We start from the raw sequence: 17,055 nt of genomic DNA on the forward strand, positions 1-17,055 counted from the left end.
CCTGAAAAACCCCATCAGATGCTCCTGATAACAGGCTTCCGCTGCAGGGCCATTTGCATGGTGAGTGCGCCCTTTGTGCTTTCATCTCAGACGTCTCAGTCTACCTCTCCTGGCCCTCACTGATCCCCCTACACACACAAATACACACACACACTCACACTTGCTCTCACACACATTCACACTCATACACACACACACACCTGCACTCACACATACTCACACTCTCACACACACACACTCACACATACACACACACATTCTCACACACATACACAGTCACACACACACACACTCACACCCCCCTAGCCCCTCCCCTGCTCTCCACTCCTGACCTCTTCCCAGCAGCGGTGAGTTCAGTGAGGGCAGTGCCTGGCCCAGCAAGAGAGGGCACCATGGCCCTGGGCAGCCCTTCTGTGAGGGTGGCTGCTCAACACCAACTCCAGGCTTCCCTCCCCTCCTGCTTTTACACTGGGAGGCCCCAGATTTCCCCTACTATGAGCACACCCTCTCCTCCACCTTCCGGATGCCTTTCTCCTCTACAGCAGCCAATGCCACCTTGCACCTCCTCCATGACGTCCTGCAGCCAGGCACATTCGGAAGCTACTGTTTCCTACCTTCCTACCTTTATGCCCAACTCTCTCCACCCCCTCTTTTCACTTACTCGCTCATTCATTTATACCTCTATTAACTGTGTATCAATAAAAAAAGTACAACTATAAAGGATTTTTTGGTCGGGTGTGGTGGTGCGCACCTGTAGTACCAGCACTTTGGGAAGTCAAGGCAGGTGAATCACTTGAGCCTAGGAGTTTGAAACCAGCCTGGGTAATGTAAGTGAGACTCTTTTGAGTCTCTACAAAAGAAAAAATTAAAAAATTAGCTGGGCATGGTGACACGTGCCTGTGGTTCTAGCTATAGGCTAGGAGGATCGCTTGAGCCCAGGAGGTCAAGGCTGCAGTGCGCCATGATTGCACCACTGCACTCCAGCCTGGGCGTCAGTGAGACCCTGTCACACACACCAAAAAGGACTTTTCTGAGCGTCAGCTTTGTGCCCGGCCCACCCACAGACCTTGACACCACTTGTTCCTCCTGTCTCGGCTCCCCCACCCTCACCCCTGAATCCAGCCTTCCTTCCCTCCCCAGCTCTCACCCTCCATCCCCATGAACCCACCCTGAGGACTGAATCTGGCCACACCTCCCCGCTGGAGCCCACCCCACAGCTTCGTCCCCCACCCATCCCTGACTCAGAAAGGAAAGAGCCGGGTCCAGCTGTGGGCTTTGTCTCTCCAAGCACAGCCCCACTTCCTGTCTCACAGCCACAGACCGGGCTGCCTGCAAGGGATGGCATCAGGGAGATGTGTTCAGGGGCTAAGTGGGTAGTGAGCAGCTCGCACAGTGAGCATGCTTTGCATTTCAACAATCCCTGGCATTTAGAGTGTGGCTAGTTCAACATCTGTGAAGGAAATGCTTCCTCTTCTTCCTCCTGTCTCTCTCCCTCTCCACTCAGGCTTGGGCTGAAGCCAAGGAGAGGAAGCCTTTGTCCCTGGCATGCATGCGTCAAGTGTCACAGTGGCTGCGGAGGGTCCCCAAAGTCATTCCTGCAAAGAAGGATCCATCACCTCTTCAAGTCTGTGACTATAAACATCTCCCCCAGTTCCTATGCTGAGTCCAAACATGCACCATTCAAATAATTATGCATGAGAGCTGCAGAAACCCTTTAAGGTTACCAGGCCCAGAAGTTTTGCTCTGCTGGCTCCTGGAAAGTGTCCTGGAGGCTGTGTGGGGAAGCAGGAGGGCAAGGGTGTGCCAAGTGTGCAGGTCTCCGGTGCCCCACAAGTTCATGCAAGATTGGTCGTCCAAGGCGACCCACTGGCTTGGTAGCAGGGCTGGGTCTGTGGCCCAGGTCTCTTGATTGCTTCCACCGGACTGGCAGTTTCTGCTTGCTGACCCAGCACGTCAGGGAAGCCAAACCAGCCATCACCACAGCAAACATCTAAGGTGGTGGAAATGCAAGACAGCTAGGTTTTGAGGGGAGGAAGTCTGGTCAGGACTCCTCTGACCCCCTGGGTGCCCCAAGGGTGGGCCCCCAGGAAGGGAGAGAAAGACCCTCTGTTTAAAGGCTACTTTCCCTGGTCTGAGACTCAGTCTCTTTTCAACAAAAAGTCAGGAATCAGGCTTACAGAAGTGGCCTACCTATTCATACTAAAGTGTGAGGGTCTGATACAATGCCAGTGCTTGAGAACATACTTGGCTAGATAGAGGGAAGATCAAAGGAGAGGGCCTCGTATGTGAAGAGAAGGAGTTGGGGGAGCTTGGTGTGGGGATGAGGAGGCAGTGGGTGGGAACTTCAGGGAAAGGCAAATCATGGCTGAAACTGCACTCCTGGTGGTAAGTTCCTACCCAACCAGGGTACTGGGTGACTCTGGCTGGGTGACTCCAACCAAGTTATTTAACCATGACGCGTTGACCAACTAACTAGTTTGGCAGGCTCTTGAATGCACCCTGGGCTCTGATCACCCTCTTTCCATGCACAGGCAGGCTCAGGCTGGGCTTGGGCCCTGAAAGGGCCAGGCATCTGGGGAATACCTTGTGCGTGACCCCTCAAGGATTTGCACAGGCTCTAGGCAGAGATGTTCCATGCTGCAGATTCCACTTGTTCTCCTACAGGTCCCACGGATGGCCCACACCCTCCGCCCAGTTCTAGGGACAGCAGGAACCTCCCTGCCTGATCAAGGATCCACCCCCAGAGTAGTCCAGGATACCTGCTGGAATGGATGTAGTTGTGAGCAGCTCCCTTGGGAATAGAACCACTAGGACTGTCCTAAACCCAGAGCCAGCCAGGGCTGGAGCAAGGGGCTCCTCCCCTCAGCCAGGCTAGTTCTCTCCCTGTCCTCTGCCATGTCTAACTTGGTCCGACCTCCATGCCATAACCTCTGCCTGGGATACCTTCTCCTAGTCCAAAAGCCGTCATGGATCCCCTGGAACCTTTTATAGCCACGTCCTTTTTTAACACTTGACTCAAAAATGCAGAGAATGGGAAAGGTGATCCTGAGGTCCCACACAGCTCTAGCATGATGTGATGTTTGTTTGCCTCCTCCAGGAAGCCCTGCTTACTTGCCAGCCCCATCCCCCTCTAACCATCCTCTTTCTTTGTCTTCTCCAACTTTCATGTATATAGTGCCATCAGTTCTGCATGGCTGACACTTCTTTCTTCTGCTTCAAAGCTGTATCCTGTAAGGTCCTTGGTAAAGGCCATGGTTTTCCATACCCTGAAATCCATTCTTTCCCAGTCCAGATGCCTGCTCCTCCCAAGCAGATGCTCCACAGACACCTGCTGGCTGCATATTATGCCCCTTAGGTGTCTAACCCCACACAAGGAGTGCAGCTCGGGGCTCTCCCTCAGCCTCCCTGCAGTCCCACCCTGCTGGCCTCACTGTGGTCTTGCTCTCTGGCTGCAGAGGCTACCACCTAACGTTACCCTGCCACCAAACCTTCCCAAGCTCAGGCTGGGCGGGCTTTGGGAGGGCGTGGCTCTGGAGGAGGCTGACTGTGGCCACGCCCTCCCTCCCCTGTGACTGATTGTTGGCATATGCTCTCCCCATTGCCAGATCTCCGGGCCATCTGGCCCTGGTACTCAGCCCCTGTGGGGCCCTCTACCTTGGGGTCTGAGAGCCAAGCCGATTCCCTCTGAACCTCAGTTCCTGGGGAAGAACTGTGCTTGGGTAGCCTGGTGACATCCAGTGAGGACCAGCCAAGCATCTGGCCTGAGTCTTTGTTTAAAACTCAGCTTAGGCCGGGTACACAGTGGCTTATGCTTGTAATCCCAGCACTTTGGGAGGCTGAGGGGGGCAGATCACTTGAGGTCAGGAGTTTGAGACCAGCCTGGCCAACATGGTGAAACCCCATCTCTACTAAAAATACAAAAAATTAGTCAGGTGTGGTGACAGATGCCTGTTGTCCCAGCTACTCAGGAGGCTGAGGCAGGAGAATTGCTTGAACCCGGGAAGCAGAGGTTGTAGTGAGCCAAGATCCTGCCACTGCACTCCAGCCTGGACGACAGAGCAAGACTGTCTCAAGAAAACAAAACAAAACAAAAAAAACTCAGCTTGCACAACCTCTTGTGGTGACATGGGCTCAAAGTTTGCCACAGGTTCACAAACCTTTATCCACAATTCCAAATTCCAGGAAACTCAGAAAACTACAAGTTTTTTTTTTAACAATTGTGGTGAACTCATATGGCAGCAAGCCCTGATCCAAACCAGGGAGAATGTTGTGGTCTTTGTTTATCCCAACCTGTAGATGTCTTCCTGCAAAAACAATAGAGTCTGATGACAGGTGCTGCCCTCAACCTTGCTAGAGGTGCTGTTAGCCACAGAATATACAATACATTACCTTTCTATACTTTTACTTTCTTAATTTTATTTTTTTCTGCCTTCCCTACCTCCTATATCACTTTTCTTTCTTTTTCTTTTCTTTTTTTTTTTTTGAGACGGAGATTCACTCTTGTTCCCCAGGCTTCAGTGCAATGGCACGATCTTGGCTCCCTGCAAACTCCGCCTCCCAGGTTCAAGTGATTCTCCTGCCTCAGCCTCCCAAGTAGCTCGGATTACAAGCGGCTGCCACCACGCCCGGCTATTTTTGTATTTTTAGTAGAGACGAGGTTTCACCATGTTGGTCAGGCTGGTCTCAAACTACGGACCTCAGGTGATCCACCTGCCTCAGCCTTCCAAAGTGCTGGGATTACAGGTGTGAGCCACCGCACCCGGCCTGCTTTTCTAAAATTCAAAAAGCAATGTTGAATTCTGACAGCATCTGGCCTCAAAGGGGTTGTAACATCAGGAAAAACAAACCCTTTGGTCCTGCCCTAAAACCAGCCTCTTGGAAGTTTCCAGGACTGACCAGAGCTTGGGAGTTGAAGTCTCTCTGGCTCTAAGACTCTTCACCCTCCTCTTCAGCCTTCATCTCTCCACTGAGGGGCTTGGGTGTGGAAGAGGCCACTTTATCCCCCCAGCTCATGTCTGCTGCTACCAGCATGCCATGAGGCGGTGGGTGTGGCTTATTTCTGGAGTCTGATGGGGATAAGTCTCTGCTCTCTGCTTTGTGTCCAGTTCCCATCCTGATAGAAGCCAGGCCATGGCTCCCAGTTGGCCAGGCCTAGGTGAGGTAGTATGTGCCCCAGAGAGCCCCATGGAGGCAGAAGATGAAGGAGTGAATGGGACAGGGTACAGAGGGAGATTCCAGGGGAAAGGAAGGGCCAGTGAAAAGGAGAGGGCACTGCCCACCAAGACATTCACTGCAGACCAGGGAGCAACGCTAGGGACTGTGGGACTCAGCCAACAGCAGGGCCCCGAGGTCTCTACTGAAGGAAGCTACAAGTGAACTGAAGACCTGAGTGCCTGAAAAATTGGCTAATGAGCCAAGAGTTTGAGACACACAGGGCAAGAGATACCCAGGACATGTGCCAAGTGCAGGGCCTGGGCCACAGGGTAGGGCTTAGAGGGACAGAGCTGCCCTAAGGGGGCAGGCCTCCAATTGGGGTTCCACTGCCAGCGTAAGGCAGAGATGAAGATGTTGGCTTGGATTCTGACAGTTTCTCCCCAACACGCACACCTATAAATGAGGATAACTGACCAGGTATGATGTCCTGTGCCTGTAATCCCAGCTACTCAGAAGGCAGAGGCGGGAGGACTGCTTGAGGCCAGGAGTTCAAGACCAGCCTGGGCAACATAGTGAGATCTCATCTCTTAAAAAAATAATAATAATAATTAGCCAGGCATGGTGGCATGCAACAGTATTCCCAGCTACTCAGGAGGCTGAGGTGGGAAGATAGCTTGAGCCCAGGAGTTCAAGGCTGCAATGAGCTATGATCATGCTATTGCACTCCAGTCTGGGTGACAGAGCAAGAACCTATCTCTCTAAAAATTTTTTTTAAAAAGTGAAATTTTAAAATAAGTGAGAATTATATCAGCACCTACCTCCTGGGTTGCTACAATGTGAGGCTGAAGTAATACACATAAAGTGCTGAGCACAGAAAAGGCTGGGATTGTTCTGAATTGTACAGTGGCTGGGATACAGGCACAGAGAAGAAGGAACAGATGTTACCACCAAAGACTCCTCTTAACTTGGGATGCTGTATGGCAGACCACTAGATTTCTTGGAATCCTTATATAGAGATAGCATTTTAATACTTACATATACATTTATTTAACCCTTACAACAAGCCTAGGAGATCAAGATTAGCCCATTTTACAGATGAGAAAACTGGGGTCAGAATGGTTATCTGACTTGCCCTGGGTCAGTCAGTAAGCAGTAGATGGAGATTTGAACTCTGATCTGTGTGACCCCAAGCCCAGTGCCCCTTACACTATAAGAGGGCCTTGGGCCATGTCCCATCCTGCTCATGCTGATGCCAGGGTGGGAGTCACCCTCACAGCACTTGGCCCACCTCCTCTTGAGCCCAACTTCCTCCTGAGCACATAATCCCAAAGGCACCAGAACTTTTCTTCCTTAGGATATTCCAGCCTGGGAGTCTGCCAGCCCCGCTTCCCTCCTCTCCTCCTTCCCATTCTCAGTCACAGAAAGTCCACCATCATCCACTGAAGAGGCTAGGCTGACTCTCAACTCTGGAGCCCAGCTCCTCAGGGGTTACAGCTCAGCCAGGGACAAGCTGGCCTAAATTCCTTCCCAAAACACAATGATTCTTATCAGCGATGTTTGGCTTTCAATCTACCACCCCCAAAGCACTAAAATTTCTTTTACCCTTTCTTCCCTCCAACTGTGTTTTTCTCAGGCCCCAAGTCAATTTCTAAAAATGTGGGGGTTTAAAAAATAAAAACAATACCATCCAAATACATAGAGTGCATAGGAAGAATTTCTTTTTTAAAATTTTCAATGCCTGCACACTGAAAACTAGAAAACACCGCTGAGAGAAATCACAAAAGCTCTAAATAGAAGGATATGGCCTTTGTGCGAATCAGCAGACTCAATATTGTCAGAGCGTCAATCTTCCATAAATGGTTGTATAGATTCAGTGCAATCCCAGTCAAAATCCCAGGAGGCTTTCATGTGGATATTGACAAGATACTACTAAAATTTATGCCGAAACACAATGATCCTGAATAGTCAATGCAATTTTGAAAAAATAGTGCACGGTTAGAGAACTTACAGTAAGTAGTTTCAAGACTTACATAAAGCTATAGTAATCTAGGAATACAAAAGACTTATTGGGGAAAACATTTTTTTAAGTTACAGTAATCAAGGCTGTATAGTATTGGCATAAGGATAGGTATATAGATTAATGAAACAGAATAGAGTGTCCAGAAATAGGCCCACAGATATTGAATCAATTGATGAGCAACAAAGATGACAGTGGAGAAAACATCATCATTTCAACAAATGGCACTGAAACACATGGACGCTCATGTGCAAAATAATAAGCTTGCCCCTTACTCCATGCTGTACACACCAGTTAACTCAAAATGAACCATAGACTCAAGCATAACAGCTAAAATTGGCTGGGTGCGGTGGCTCACGCCTGTAATCCCAGCACTTTGGGAGGCCGAGGCAGGTGGATCACCCGAGGTCAGGAGTTCAAGACCAGCCTGGGCAACATGGTGAAACCCCATCTCTACTAAAAATACAAAATTAGCCAGGCACGGTGGTGGGCATCTATACTCCCAGTTACTCAGGAGGCTGAGGCAGGAGAATCACTTGAACCCAGGCGGTGGAGGTTGCAGTGAGCCAAGATCATGCCACTGCACTCCAGCCTGAGCAACAAGAGTGAAATTCCGTCTCAAAAAAAAAAAAAAAAAAAAAAAAAAGAAAGCTAAAATTATGAAGCTTCTAGAAAACAGGGCTGGGCGCTGTGGTTCATGCCTATAATCCCAGCAGTTTGAGAGGCCAAGGCAGGAGAACTGCTTGAGCCCAGGAGTTTGAGACCAGCCTGAGCAACATAGCAAAACCCCATCTCTACAAAAAATAAAAAATTAGCTGGGCATGATGGCGCATGCCTATAGCCCCAGTTACTCAGGAGGCTGAGGCAGGAGGATCACTTGAGTCCAGAAGGTCGAGGCTGTAGTGAGCTGTGATTGTGTAACACATTTAGTTTCCTTATGGGAACTATTTATACCCATCCTCCATGGCTCTAGAGGAACAGCTCTGAGGATCAGGTGAGAGAAGGGGCTATACAAAAAGTGATTTGTGAACTGCAATACTCGTTATTATGTTTTTATCACCATCAACAGAATTAGGCTCCAGGCTCACTCAAAAGCAGCAGAAGCAACTCTAGCCTGGAGGACGGAAATTCTCAAAAAAAAAAAAAAAGGGAAAAGTGAGTCTCTTGCTCTGTTGCCCAGGCTGGAGTGCAGTGGCACAATCTTTGCAACTTTTGGGCAGGCAGAGATTTCTTGGGTAGAACACCAACAAAGCACAAACCATACAAGAAAAGGTTGATACACTGGACTTCATCAAAATTAAAAACATCTGCTCTTCATAAGACAACAATAAGAAAATGAAACGGCAAGTCACAGGCAGGAATAAAATATTACCAATACTTGTGACAAAGACTTGTATCCAAAATACATAAAGAACTCTTAGGCCAAGTGGCCCATGCCTGTAATCCCAGCACTTTGGGAGGCTGAGGCGGGCGGATCACCTGAAGTCAGGAGTTCAAGACCAGTCAGGCCAACATGATGAAACCTTATGTCTACTAAAAATACAAAAATCAGCCGAGCATGGTGGCGCATGCCTGTAGTCCCAGCTACTTGGGAGGCTGAACCATGAGAATTGCTTGAACCCAGGAGGTGGAGGTTGCAGTTAGCCGAGATGGTGCCATTGCACTCCAGCCTGGGATACAAAGTGAGACTCTGTCTCAAACAACAGCAACAACAACAGCAACAAAATATATAAAGAACTCTTACGATTCAATAAGACAAATAACCCAATGAAATGATATTCAAATGACCAATATACACATGGAAAAATGTTCAACACACCATTCATCAATGGGGAAATACAAATTAAAACCACAATGACATACTACTACATACTTAGGAAAATAGCCACAAGTTAAAACTGACGATAGCTGACCATAGAATATGGAGCAACTGGAACTCTCATACATTACTGTGTAAAATGGTAAAACCACTCTGAAAAATGCCAATTCTATAAGTTATGCATATATCAACCATATGACCCAACAATCCACTCCTAGACAGTTATCCAAAAGAAATGAAAACATGTACCCACAAAAAGAGGTACACATGGATGTTTATACCAGGTTTATTTGAAATAGTCCAAAACTGCAAATAACCCAAATATCTTTTTTTTTTTTTTTTTTGAGACAGAGTCTTGCTCTGTTGCCCAGGCTGGAGTGCAGTGGCACAATTTTGGCTCACTGCAACCTCTGCCTCCTGGGTTCAAGTGATTCTCCTGCCTCAGCCTCCTGAGTAGCTGGGATTAGAGGCATGTACCACCACCACCACCACACCCAACGGATTCTTGTATTTTTAGTAGAGACAGGTTTTCACCATGTTGGCCAGACTGGTCTCGAACTCCTGACCTCAAGTGATCTGCCCGCCTCGGCCTCCCAAAGTGCTGAGATTACAGGCGTGAGCCACCATGCCTGTCCAAAATAATCCAAATATCTATCAAGTGGGGAATGGATAAACAATTTATGGTATAGACGTACGAAGGAATACTCAGCCATAAAAAGGAATCAGCTATTGCTATATTCAATGACATGGATGAATCTCAAAAGCTTTACGCTGAGTGGAATAATCCAAGCATAAGAGGCTACATACTGCATGATTTCTTGATATAAACTTCTAGAACAGGTAAAACTAACATATAGTGACTGAAAGTGGAGAAGTGGAGTAGCCGTGGGCTGGTGGGAGAGGGTTGATTGCAAAGAGGAACGAGGGATCCTTTCGGATGGTGGAAATGTTCCATGTAGTTATTGGAATCACCACAAATGTGTTATACAGGTGTATAATTTGTTAAAACCCAAACTGTGCACTTTAAAATGCATGTATTGGCCAACGGTGGTAGTGCACACCCATAATTCTAGCACGTTGGGAGGCTGAGGTGGGTGGACCACCTGAGGTCAGGAGTTTGAGACCTGCTTGGCCAACATGGTGAAACCATGTCTTCACTAAAAATACAAAAATTGGCTGGGCGTGGTGGTGTACACTTGTCATCCCAGCTACTTGAGAGGCGGAGGCAGGAGAATCGCTTGAACTGGGAGGCAGAGGCTGCAGTGAGCCGAGATTGCACCACTGCATTCCAGCCTGGGCAACATAGTGAGACTCCATCTCAAAAAAAAAAAAAAAGAAAAGAAAAAACATGCATTTCATTGTATATAACAACGATTTGGGGGGAAAATAAAGATTATGTTTTGTTTCTCTAATGGAATTATAGTAATGACACTTCCACCACCTGGGATGGTGTTTAGAACCCCAGCAACCACTGAGAGCGAGCCTGGACTGAGCACTTAGCACGCATGTGCCAGGTACCCCATCCAGCCCTTTCATTCATTGTTTCAATTAAGCCTCAAGCTCGCCTCTCAGACTGGTATTCTCCTAACCCAAAGCTCAGCAAGGTTAAGACATTTGTCCAAAGTCACACAGTTAGCAACAGGCAAAGCTGGGGTTCACTATCTTGTGCTTTCATAAACTTCTCTGTACTGTCCCTAGAGAGGAAAGAAATTCAACCAGTGCAGAGGTTACACACTGAAGAAACATCACCAAAGTTAACTATGATTTAAAAAGTTGCATCCACAGAAACTATTTCTTTTTTTTTTTTGAGGCGGAGTCTCGCTCTGTTGCCCGGACTGGAGTGCAGTGGCCAGATCTCAGCTCGCTGCAAGCTCCGCCTCCCGGGTTCACGCCATTCTCCTGCCTCAGCCTCCCGAGTAGCTGGGACTACAGGCACCTGCCACCTCGCCTGGCTAGTTTTTGTATTTTTAGTAGAGACGGGGTTTCACCGTGTTAGCCAGGATGGTCTTGATCTCCTAACCTTGTGATCCGCCCGTCTCGGCCTCCCAAAGTGCTGGGATTACAGGCTTGAGCCACCGCGCCCGGCCAGAAACTATTTCTAGTTACGGAGCCATTGGGATGACTTAAAGACTGGATTGGGGGCCGGGCACGGTGGCTCACACCTATAAGCCCAGCACTTTGGGAGGCCGAGGTGTGTGGATCACTTGAGCGACCAACATGGCGACCAACATGGTCTCTACTAAAAATACAAAAATTAACCAGGCATGGTGGCACACGCCTGTAATCTCAGCTATTCGGGAAGCTGAGGCGGGAGAATCCCTTGAACTTCGGAGGTGGAGGTTGCAATGAGCCAAGATCGCGCCATTGCACTCCAGCCTGGGTGACAGAGCAAGACTCCGTCTGTAAATAAATAAATAGACTGGATTGGGTAACTGGGCCTGTCTTGTGCGCAGCTCATCACATAATGCAGTGCATTTTCATTTATACAACATCACAGAAGTTAACATTTGTGGAATTCCTAGGCATTCAAAGCCAAAATAAAAACTCTTTGGCAATCCTGGACTTCCAGAGCCAGGACCAGCCCTGTTAGCGTTAGGGAACCTTAGGACCTCCAGGTGCTACTGACCTTGGAGATGAGTGACTTGATGAGGGACAACACAGAGAGTGTCCTAGAGCCAGGACTAGCTCAGCCCCTGACCTCTGGTCTGCCTCCTGTCCCACTGCCATCATGCTGTTCTGTGAGCCAAACTGACAGCCTAGCAGGGGTCAGTGCATCCCATCTCACTACTGAGGACAGAAAAGAACGTGTGGCCTTGCCCATCTCACTACAGCCAAGAGGGTCTGAAAGAGTCAATTAAGCAGGGAAGGGAGGCTTCCCTCCACCCTCACCCTCTGTAGCCTCTCTGCAGCCACTGCTGCCCTGGAGGAATCATACTGTCTCAGCACTGGAGGCTGTTCCCTGTAGGTTGAAGGGCCCAGACTGGAAGCAGGACAAGGTTTCTATTCATCCTCCCCCACCAATTCGCTGTGTGACATTGGGTTACTCACTGAACCCTTCTGACCTTCAGATTCCTTGTGGGAACTATTTATACCCATCCTACATGGCTCTGGAGGAAGGGCTCTGAGGATCAGATGAGAGAGGTGGCTGTATAAGAAAGTGATTTGGGCTGTGCATGGTAGCTCATGCCTGTAATCCCAGCACTTTGGGAGGCCCAGGCAAGTGGATCACCTGAGGCCAGGAGCTCGAGACCAGCCTGCCCAACATGGTGAAACCCCGTCTCTGCTAAAAATACAAAAATTAGCAGGGTGTGGTTGGGGGCACCAGTAATCCCAGCTCTCAGATGGCTGAGGCAGGAGAACTGCTTGAACCCAGGAGGTGGCAGTTGCAGTGAGCCGAGATCATGACACTGCACTCCAGCCTGGGTGACATACCGAGACTCCGTCTCAAATAAAGAAAAAAAGTGATTTGTAAACTGCAATGCTAGTTATGTTTTTTTTGGTTTTGTTTTGTTTTGTTTTCTACCACCATTAACAGAATTAGGCTCTAGGCTCACTCAAAAGCAGCAGAACCAATAGCTGGCTCACTGTGGTTTGGGGTTGGGGGGTTGCCTCACCTGAAAAATTAGGATAATAATACATGCTGCTTGAAGCAGTGAGTTTTGGACCAGAGATCCTTCTGGGGTCACTTCCAACTCTGAAGTCTATGATTCTATGATTTCAAAGAGCCCAAGAAGATCGGCCTCACTTGCCTTCCTGATGTTTGCATATTCTCTTATCAGGATGCCAAGGCACTTCGTGTTATAACCAAATGCAAATGACTGCAGAGGAAGAAGCACTTTGCCTCACTTTCCCACTACAGTGTAGATGACTGATACCAGATTCCTCCCAGAGAGCAAATGCAGATGGGAAGCTGGGAAACCTGGTCTGAGTCACAAGAGGGTTTTTTCACTGAGCGCTCAGGCTGAATCCTGTCTGTTCCCTGAGACCAAACACTTAACATCACGAGGCCCCAGTTTTAGCTGATTCTCTGAGCATCTGTCCTGCTCCCAAGATTGGGGTGGTGGCAGCTTTTGTGTCCTTTGTCAGCTCTTTCCAGCTGGGCTCCTGACCTGGAAGAGGTGGCTCCTATACTCCTCCCAGCTCTAACCCAGGCCTATTTGACCATCTCACCTGTCATTTTCAAGGCTGCTCCATGTTCAGTTACCTCAAATTCTAACCCCATGCACTGCTGAGAACACCTTTCCCTTCCAATACAGCTGCTAGGGTGGTCCTCCTGGAACCCCTCTCCTCTCATCCCTCCTGACTCTTGCCCCATTTCCAACCATAAAAACCAAGTAAACAAATGAATTGTGGAAATGAGCCAATGTGTAAGAGAATATAGGTACCATTTTTCCCATCCCTTTCCATTCCAGCTCAGAAAACTGTTATGGCTGGGACATCAAGATTCTATACCTGGTGTCCTTAATGAAAACAAACTATCCAGGCCCAGTGGCTCATACCTGTAATCCCAGCACATTGGGAGGCTGAGTTGGGTAGATTGAGGTCAGGAGTTCGAGACCAGCCTGGCCAATATGGTGAAACCCTGTCTCTACTAAAAATACAAAAAATTAGCTGGGCATGGTGGCATGCACCTATAGTCCCAGCTACTCAGGAGGCTGAGGCAGAAGAATCGTTTGAACCCAGGAGACGGAGGTTGCAGTGAACTGAGATCGCATCACTGCACTCCAGCCTGGGTGACAGAGGAAGACTCTGTCTAAAAAAATAAAATAAAATAAATAAAAAATAAAATAAAAGTCACTAACATTAGTTGAGCACTTACTGCATGCTAAACACTGTCCTAAGGGTTTTACACATACTAGCTCAATCCTCTTATAAAATAGGCAGTATAATCTTCATTTTACAGATTGAGAGACTGAGAGACAGAGAAGTTAAGTGACTTGGCCAAGAGGACACACCTAGCAAGTGGCACGACTGACCCCAGAGTCTATGCCCTAGTGATGACATCCTGCCTGCCGAGGCAACAACCATTCCTTCAAGCCTGAAATCTTTGGGCAACAAACATGTTGTGTACTGCTCTTGGGATGGATCGCAAAAGGATCAGTCATGTCAAGTTCAGCCTCTTCTTTGTACAAAAGGAGAAAGTGAGGCCCAAAGACTGAGTGGTCTTCGCATGTCATTAGCAAGCTGAACCCAGAGCTAGGGTCTGGGATGATACCCTCCTCCACAGCCCAGACATGTTTTCACCAGGGGTCATGACCTGGAAATTAGCCCACAGCCCTTACTCCAACCTGTGCAAAACTTCTCAGACCTTTACACACCTCTCCCTAGCTACTTCTTCAAAGCAGCCTCTAGCAGGTCACTTGCTTGGTGTTTTCTTGCCTTTGCTGTATATATCCAGACTGCAAGCCTCCTATTGATTAGGGGTGAAAATTTTAAAAGGAGGCAAGGCTTAAAGTAACAGGCTGTACATATTGGAATTGGCTTTGGGTGGAGGGTGGGAAGGTGCCTTCTTACCCATGATACCCGCCCCCATCCCTCACCAAATCCCTGCAATTCAGGGTCAGAGAAGAAGGGACTTGGAAACAATTGCCCTATAACTTCTGATCCAAACATTCCCCTCGTAGTTCCTGTCCCTCTCTCTCCCCAGTGTCACCTACCCCACTGTCTCTCCAAGTGTCACCCCCCACTGTGATCCTCCTTTTCCAACCATGTACACACACACACACATACACACACACGGCCCTCTCACTCTTTCCGGTGTTCTCCTGAGAAATCACCCCATGCCAGGTCTGAGATGTGGTCGGGTTTCCCCAGCGCACGGTTCCTTCCTGCGTCTCCAGCTGGCGCTCTCACGGTCCGAGGCTTCCCCCATTCACCCTGCACGCGCACGATCCTCTGCCCCGAGACCGGGAACAGCCCGCCCCACCCATCCACCCAGCCCTCTCGGTCTCCGCTCCGCAGGGCGAAGGCGGAGGGTGGGAAAGGAGTCCGAGGCAAGGACGGCTCGACGGAGGCCAGGATGGCGGCAGACGGGGCACCCGCGTGAGGATCCCGAGAGGGCATCAGAGAGCTGGACTGACGCCTGAACGGGCGGGGCCAAGACAGACGGGACCAGGGTCCGAGGCGTGCGCAGAGTCCAAGACCCGGCGGGATGAGAAGAGCGGCGGCGGAGGGGACCAGAGACTCGGACACTGAGCAGGGCGATAGAGTCGGAGTCGGGGAAGCAGGAGACCGAGCTCAGGGCGCGAACTCCGACTGCGAAGTGGGCTGGGTCGCGCCAGGCTAGGGTCTGAGTTCGAGACCTCGGCGGGGCCAAGGACAGCGGGAGGGAAAATTTGGCCCAGCTGTAGTGGAGGAGGGAGAGACAGGCGGGCCGGGGAGCGGGCCGGGGGCGCGGCGGGCACTGACCCGAAGTAGGAGGCGGCGGCGGCGGGCAGCGCCAGCAGGCAGAGCCCGGCCAGGGCCAGCGCGGGCTGGGGGCGCATCGTGCCGGCGGCGTGGCGCCCTCTAGCATCTCCTCGCGCCGCTCAAGCTCGCAGCGCCGCCACCAGCCGCCCGCGGGACTTTAAACCCAGGTGGGGCGGGGCAGGCGGCACTGGGGGAGGGAGGAGAGTGGGAGGTGCCCCAACCCCCGGCGGCGAGCCCCCCGCCCCATTGGCCCCGCCGCCCTCGCTCCGCCCCCTCGCGGGTGGGGCCACCGCCCCGAGCCCGCCCCCTCCCCGCCCCCATTGACCCGCCCCCCGGCCCCAGGTGAGCGCTCACCTGGCGCCGCGCCCGCCCGAGGTCGCGGCGGAGGAACGTGAAGCCCCCCGGGCCTGGAGAGGCGGGGAGGAGGATACGAGGTGGGAACGGAGGAGATTCTGCCTCTCCGGGGTGGGGCGGAGGCAAGCGCAATGGCTTCTCCGAGGTAGAGAAGGTGGACGGGGAGGAGGAGGGACGCACCTGGAGTCAGTGGAAAACCCGGGTCATTGTCCGCCCTCCTGCCCAGCGAGTGCGGGTCTCTTCGCCGCAGCCCCCAGACTCAGGGCAGGGCCGGGTCCTGAAGCAGAACCGCTCTCTGGAAGCGGGGGAAATGCATGTCCAATGGCTCGGGGGACCCTGTTGCCAGGCAGAATCTTGGTTAGAGGGGAGAGAGGAAAGGGCGCCCTGTTTTTAAACGGGTGAGTGACTGTCACTGGCGAGGTGCACAGCGTGGGCCTCCGTGGGATTTTGACAAAATGCTTCTGATGTTCTCCAGCGCAGAAATCCAGAGTGGACAGTGGGGCAGACAGAGGCCTGCGGGAGGAGGGACCCACTTTCCAAGATGTGTAGATGCCAGAATCTCTGGTAGATTAGGGTGGGACCTTCAAGTGTTGGGCCCCAAAGTTCTGTTTTGCTTATTATTTTTTTAAGTTTAACCCCAATTTCTGCCGCAAAGGTGCAGAGATCAAAGCAGTGGGTGGTACCTGTCTAGAAAGCAGACATACAACCAATGACCCAAGTGAGAGTTCAAATGTTTTTGAGTCTGGAACACTGGGTCAAATCAAGCAAAACAAAATATAGCTTGCAATGAATGTCAAGATCTGCATGTAAAGTTTCCAAAAAATTAGCCATGCATATGGAACATCAAGTGACAGCGACCTTGGCTTTTCAGTGGACACCAGCATGGTAGGGGGCTGGGAGAGGTGATGGGAAGATGGTGGCTACTGTGTTAGGTGGCATTAACAGAGGAAGCCCCCCCCTCCACCGCCCCTTTGAGCTTCTTTGAGCTCAGTTTCTCTGTCAAATGAGCACAGTGATTAGATGATCTGATGATTCCTAACAGCTCTGCCAGCCCTATCAAATTCCACGGTTCTATTTATTGAGGCCACATGGCCCAGTGTAATGTGCAGAGACCTGGAGTCAAATCATGTAAGTTATGAGCCCCATATGAAATATGGATGATGAGAAATATCTAACAGGATTTTTGTGCAGGTAAGATGTTAAATGCCAGTCAGGCACCGTGGCTCATGCCTGTAATCCCAGCATTTTGGGAGGCCAAGGTGAGAGGATCACCTGAGGTCAGGAATTCAAGACCAGCCTGGCC

The 17,055-nt window shown here is 50.3% G+C and overlaps 1 protein-coding gene across 1 annotated transcript in view; it reads right to left on the reverse strand.

The window, feature by feature from the left end:
* The window catches only part of WNT9B (Wnt family member 9B), a 30,449-nt gene extending 14,917 nt beyond the window's left edge, over nt 1-15,532 (reverse strand). The window contains exon 1 of the mRNA XM_010389041.2: nt 15,399-15,532. Within this exon, the coding sequence (XP_010387343.1) occupies nt 15,399-15,475 (77 nt within the window). The 5' untranslated portion in view covers nt 15,476-15,532. The remainder of the gene's footprint in view (nt 1-15,398) is intronic.
* Between the last annotated feature and the right edge of the window lie 1,523 nt (nt 15,533-17,055).

The sequence above is a fragment of the Rhinopithecus roxellana genome, chromosome 19 (assembly GCF_007565055.1).
Source record: "Rhinopithecus roxellana isolate Shanxi Qingling chromosome 19, ASM756505v1, whole genome shotgun sequence".
In the NCBI taxonomy this organism is placed as follows: domain Eukaryota; kingdom Metazoa; phylum Chordata; class Mammalia; order Primates; family Cercopithecidae; genus Rhinopithecus; species Rhinopithecus roxellana.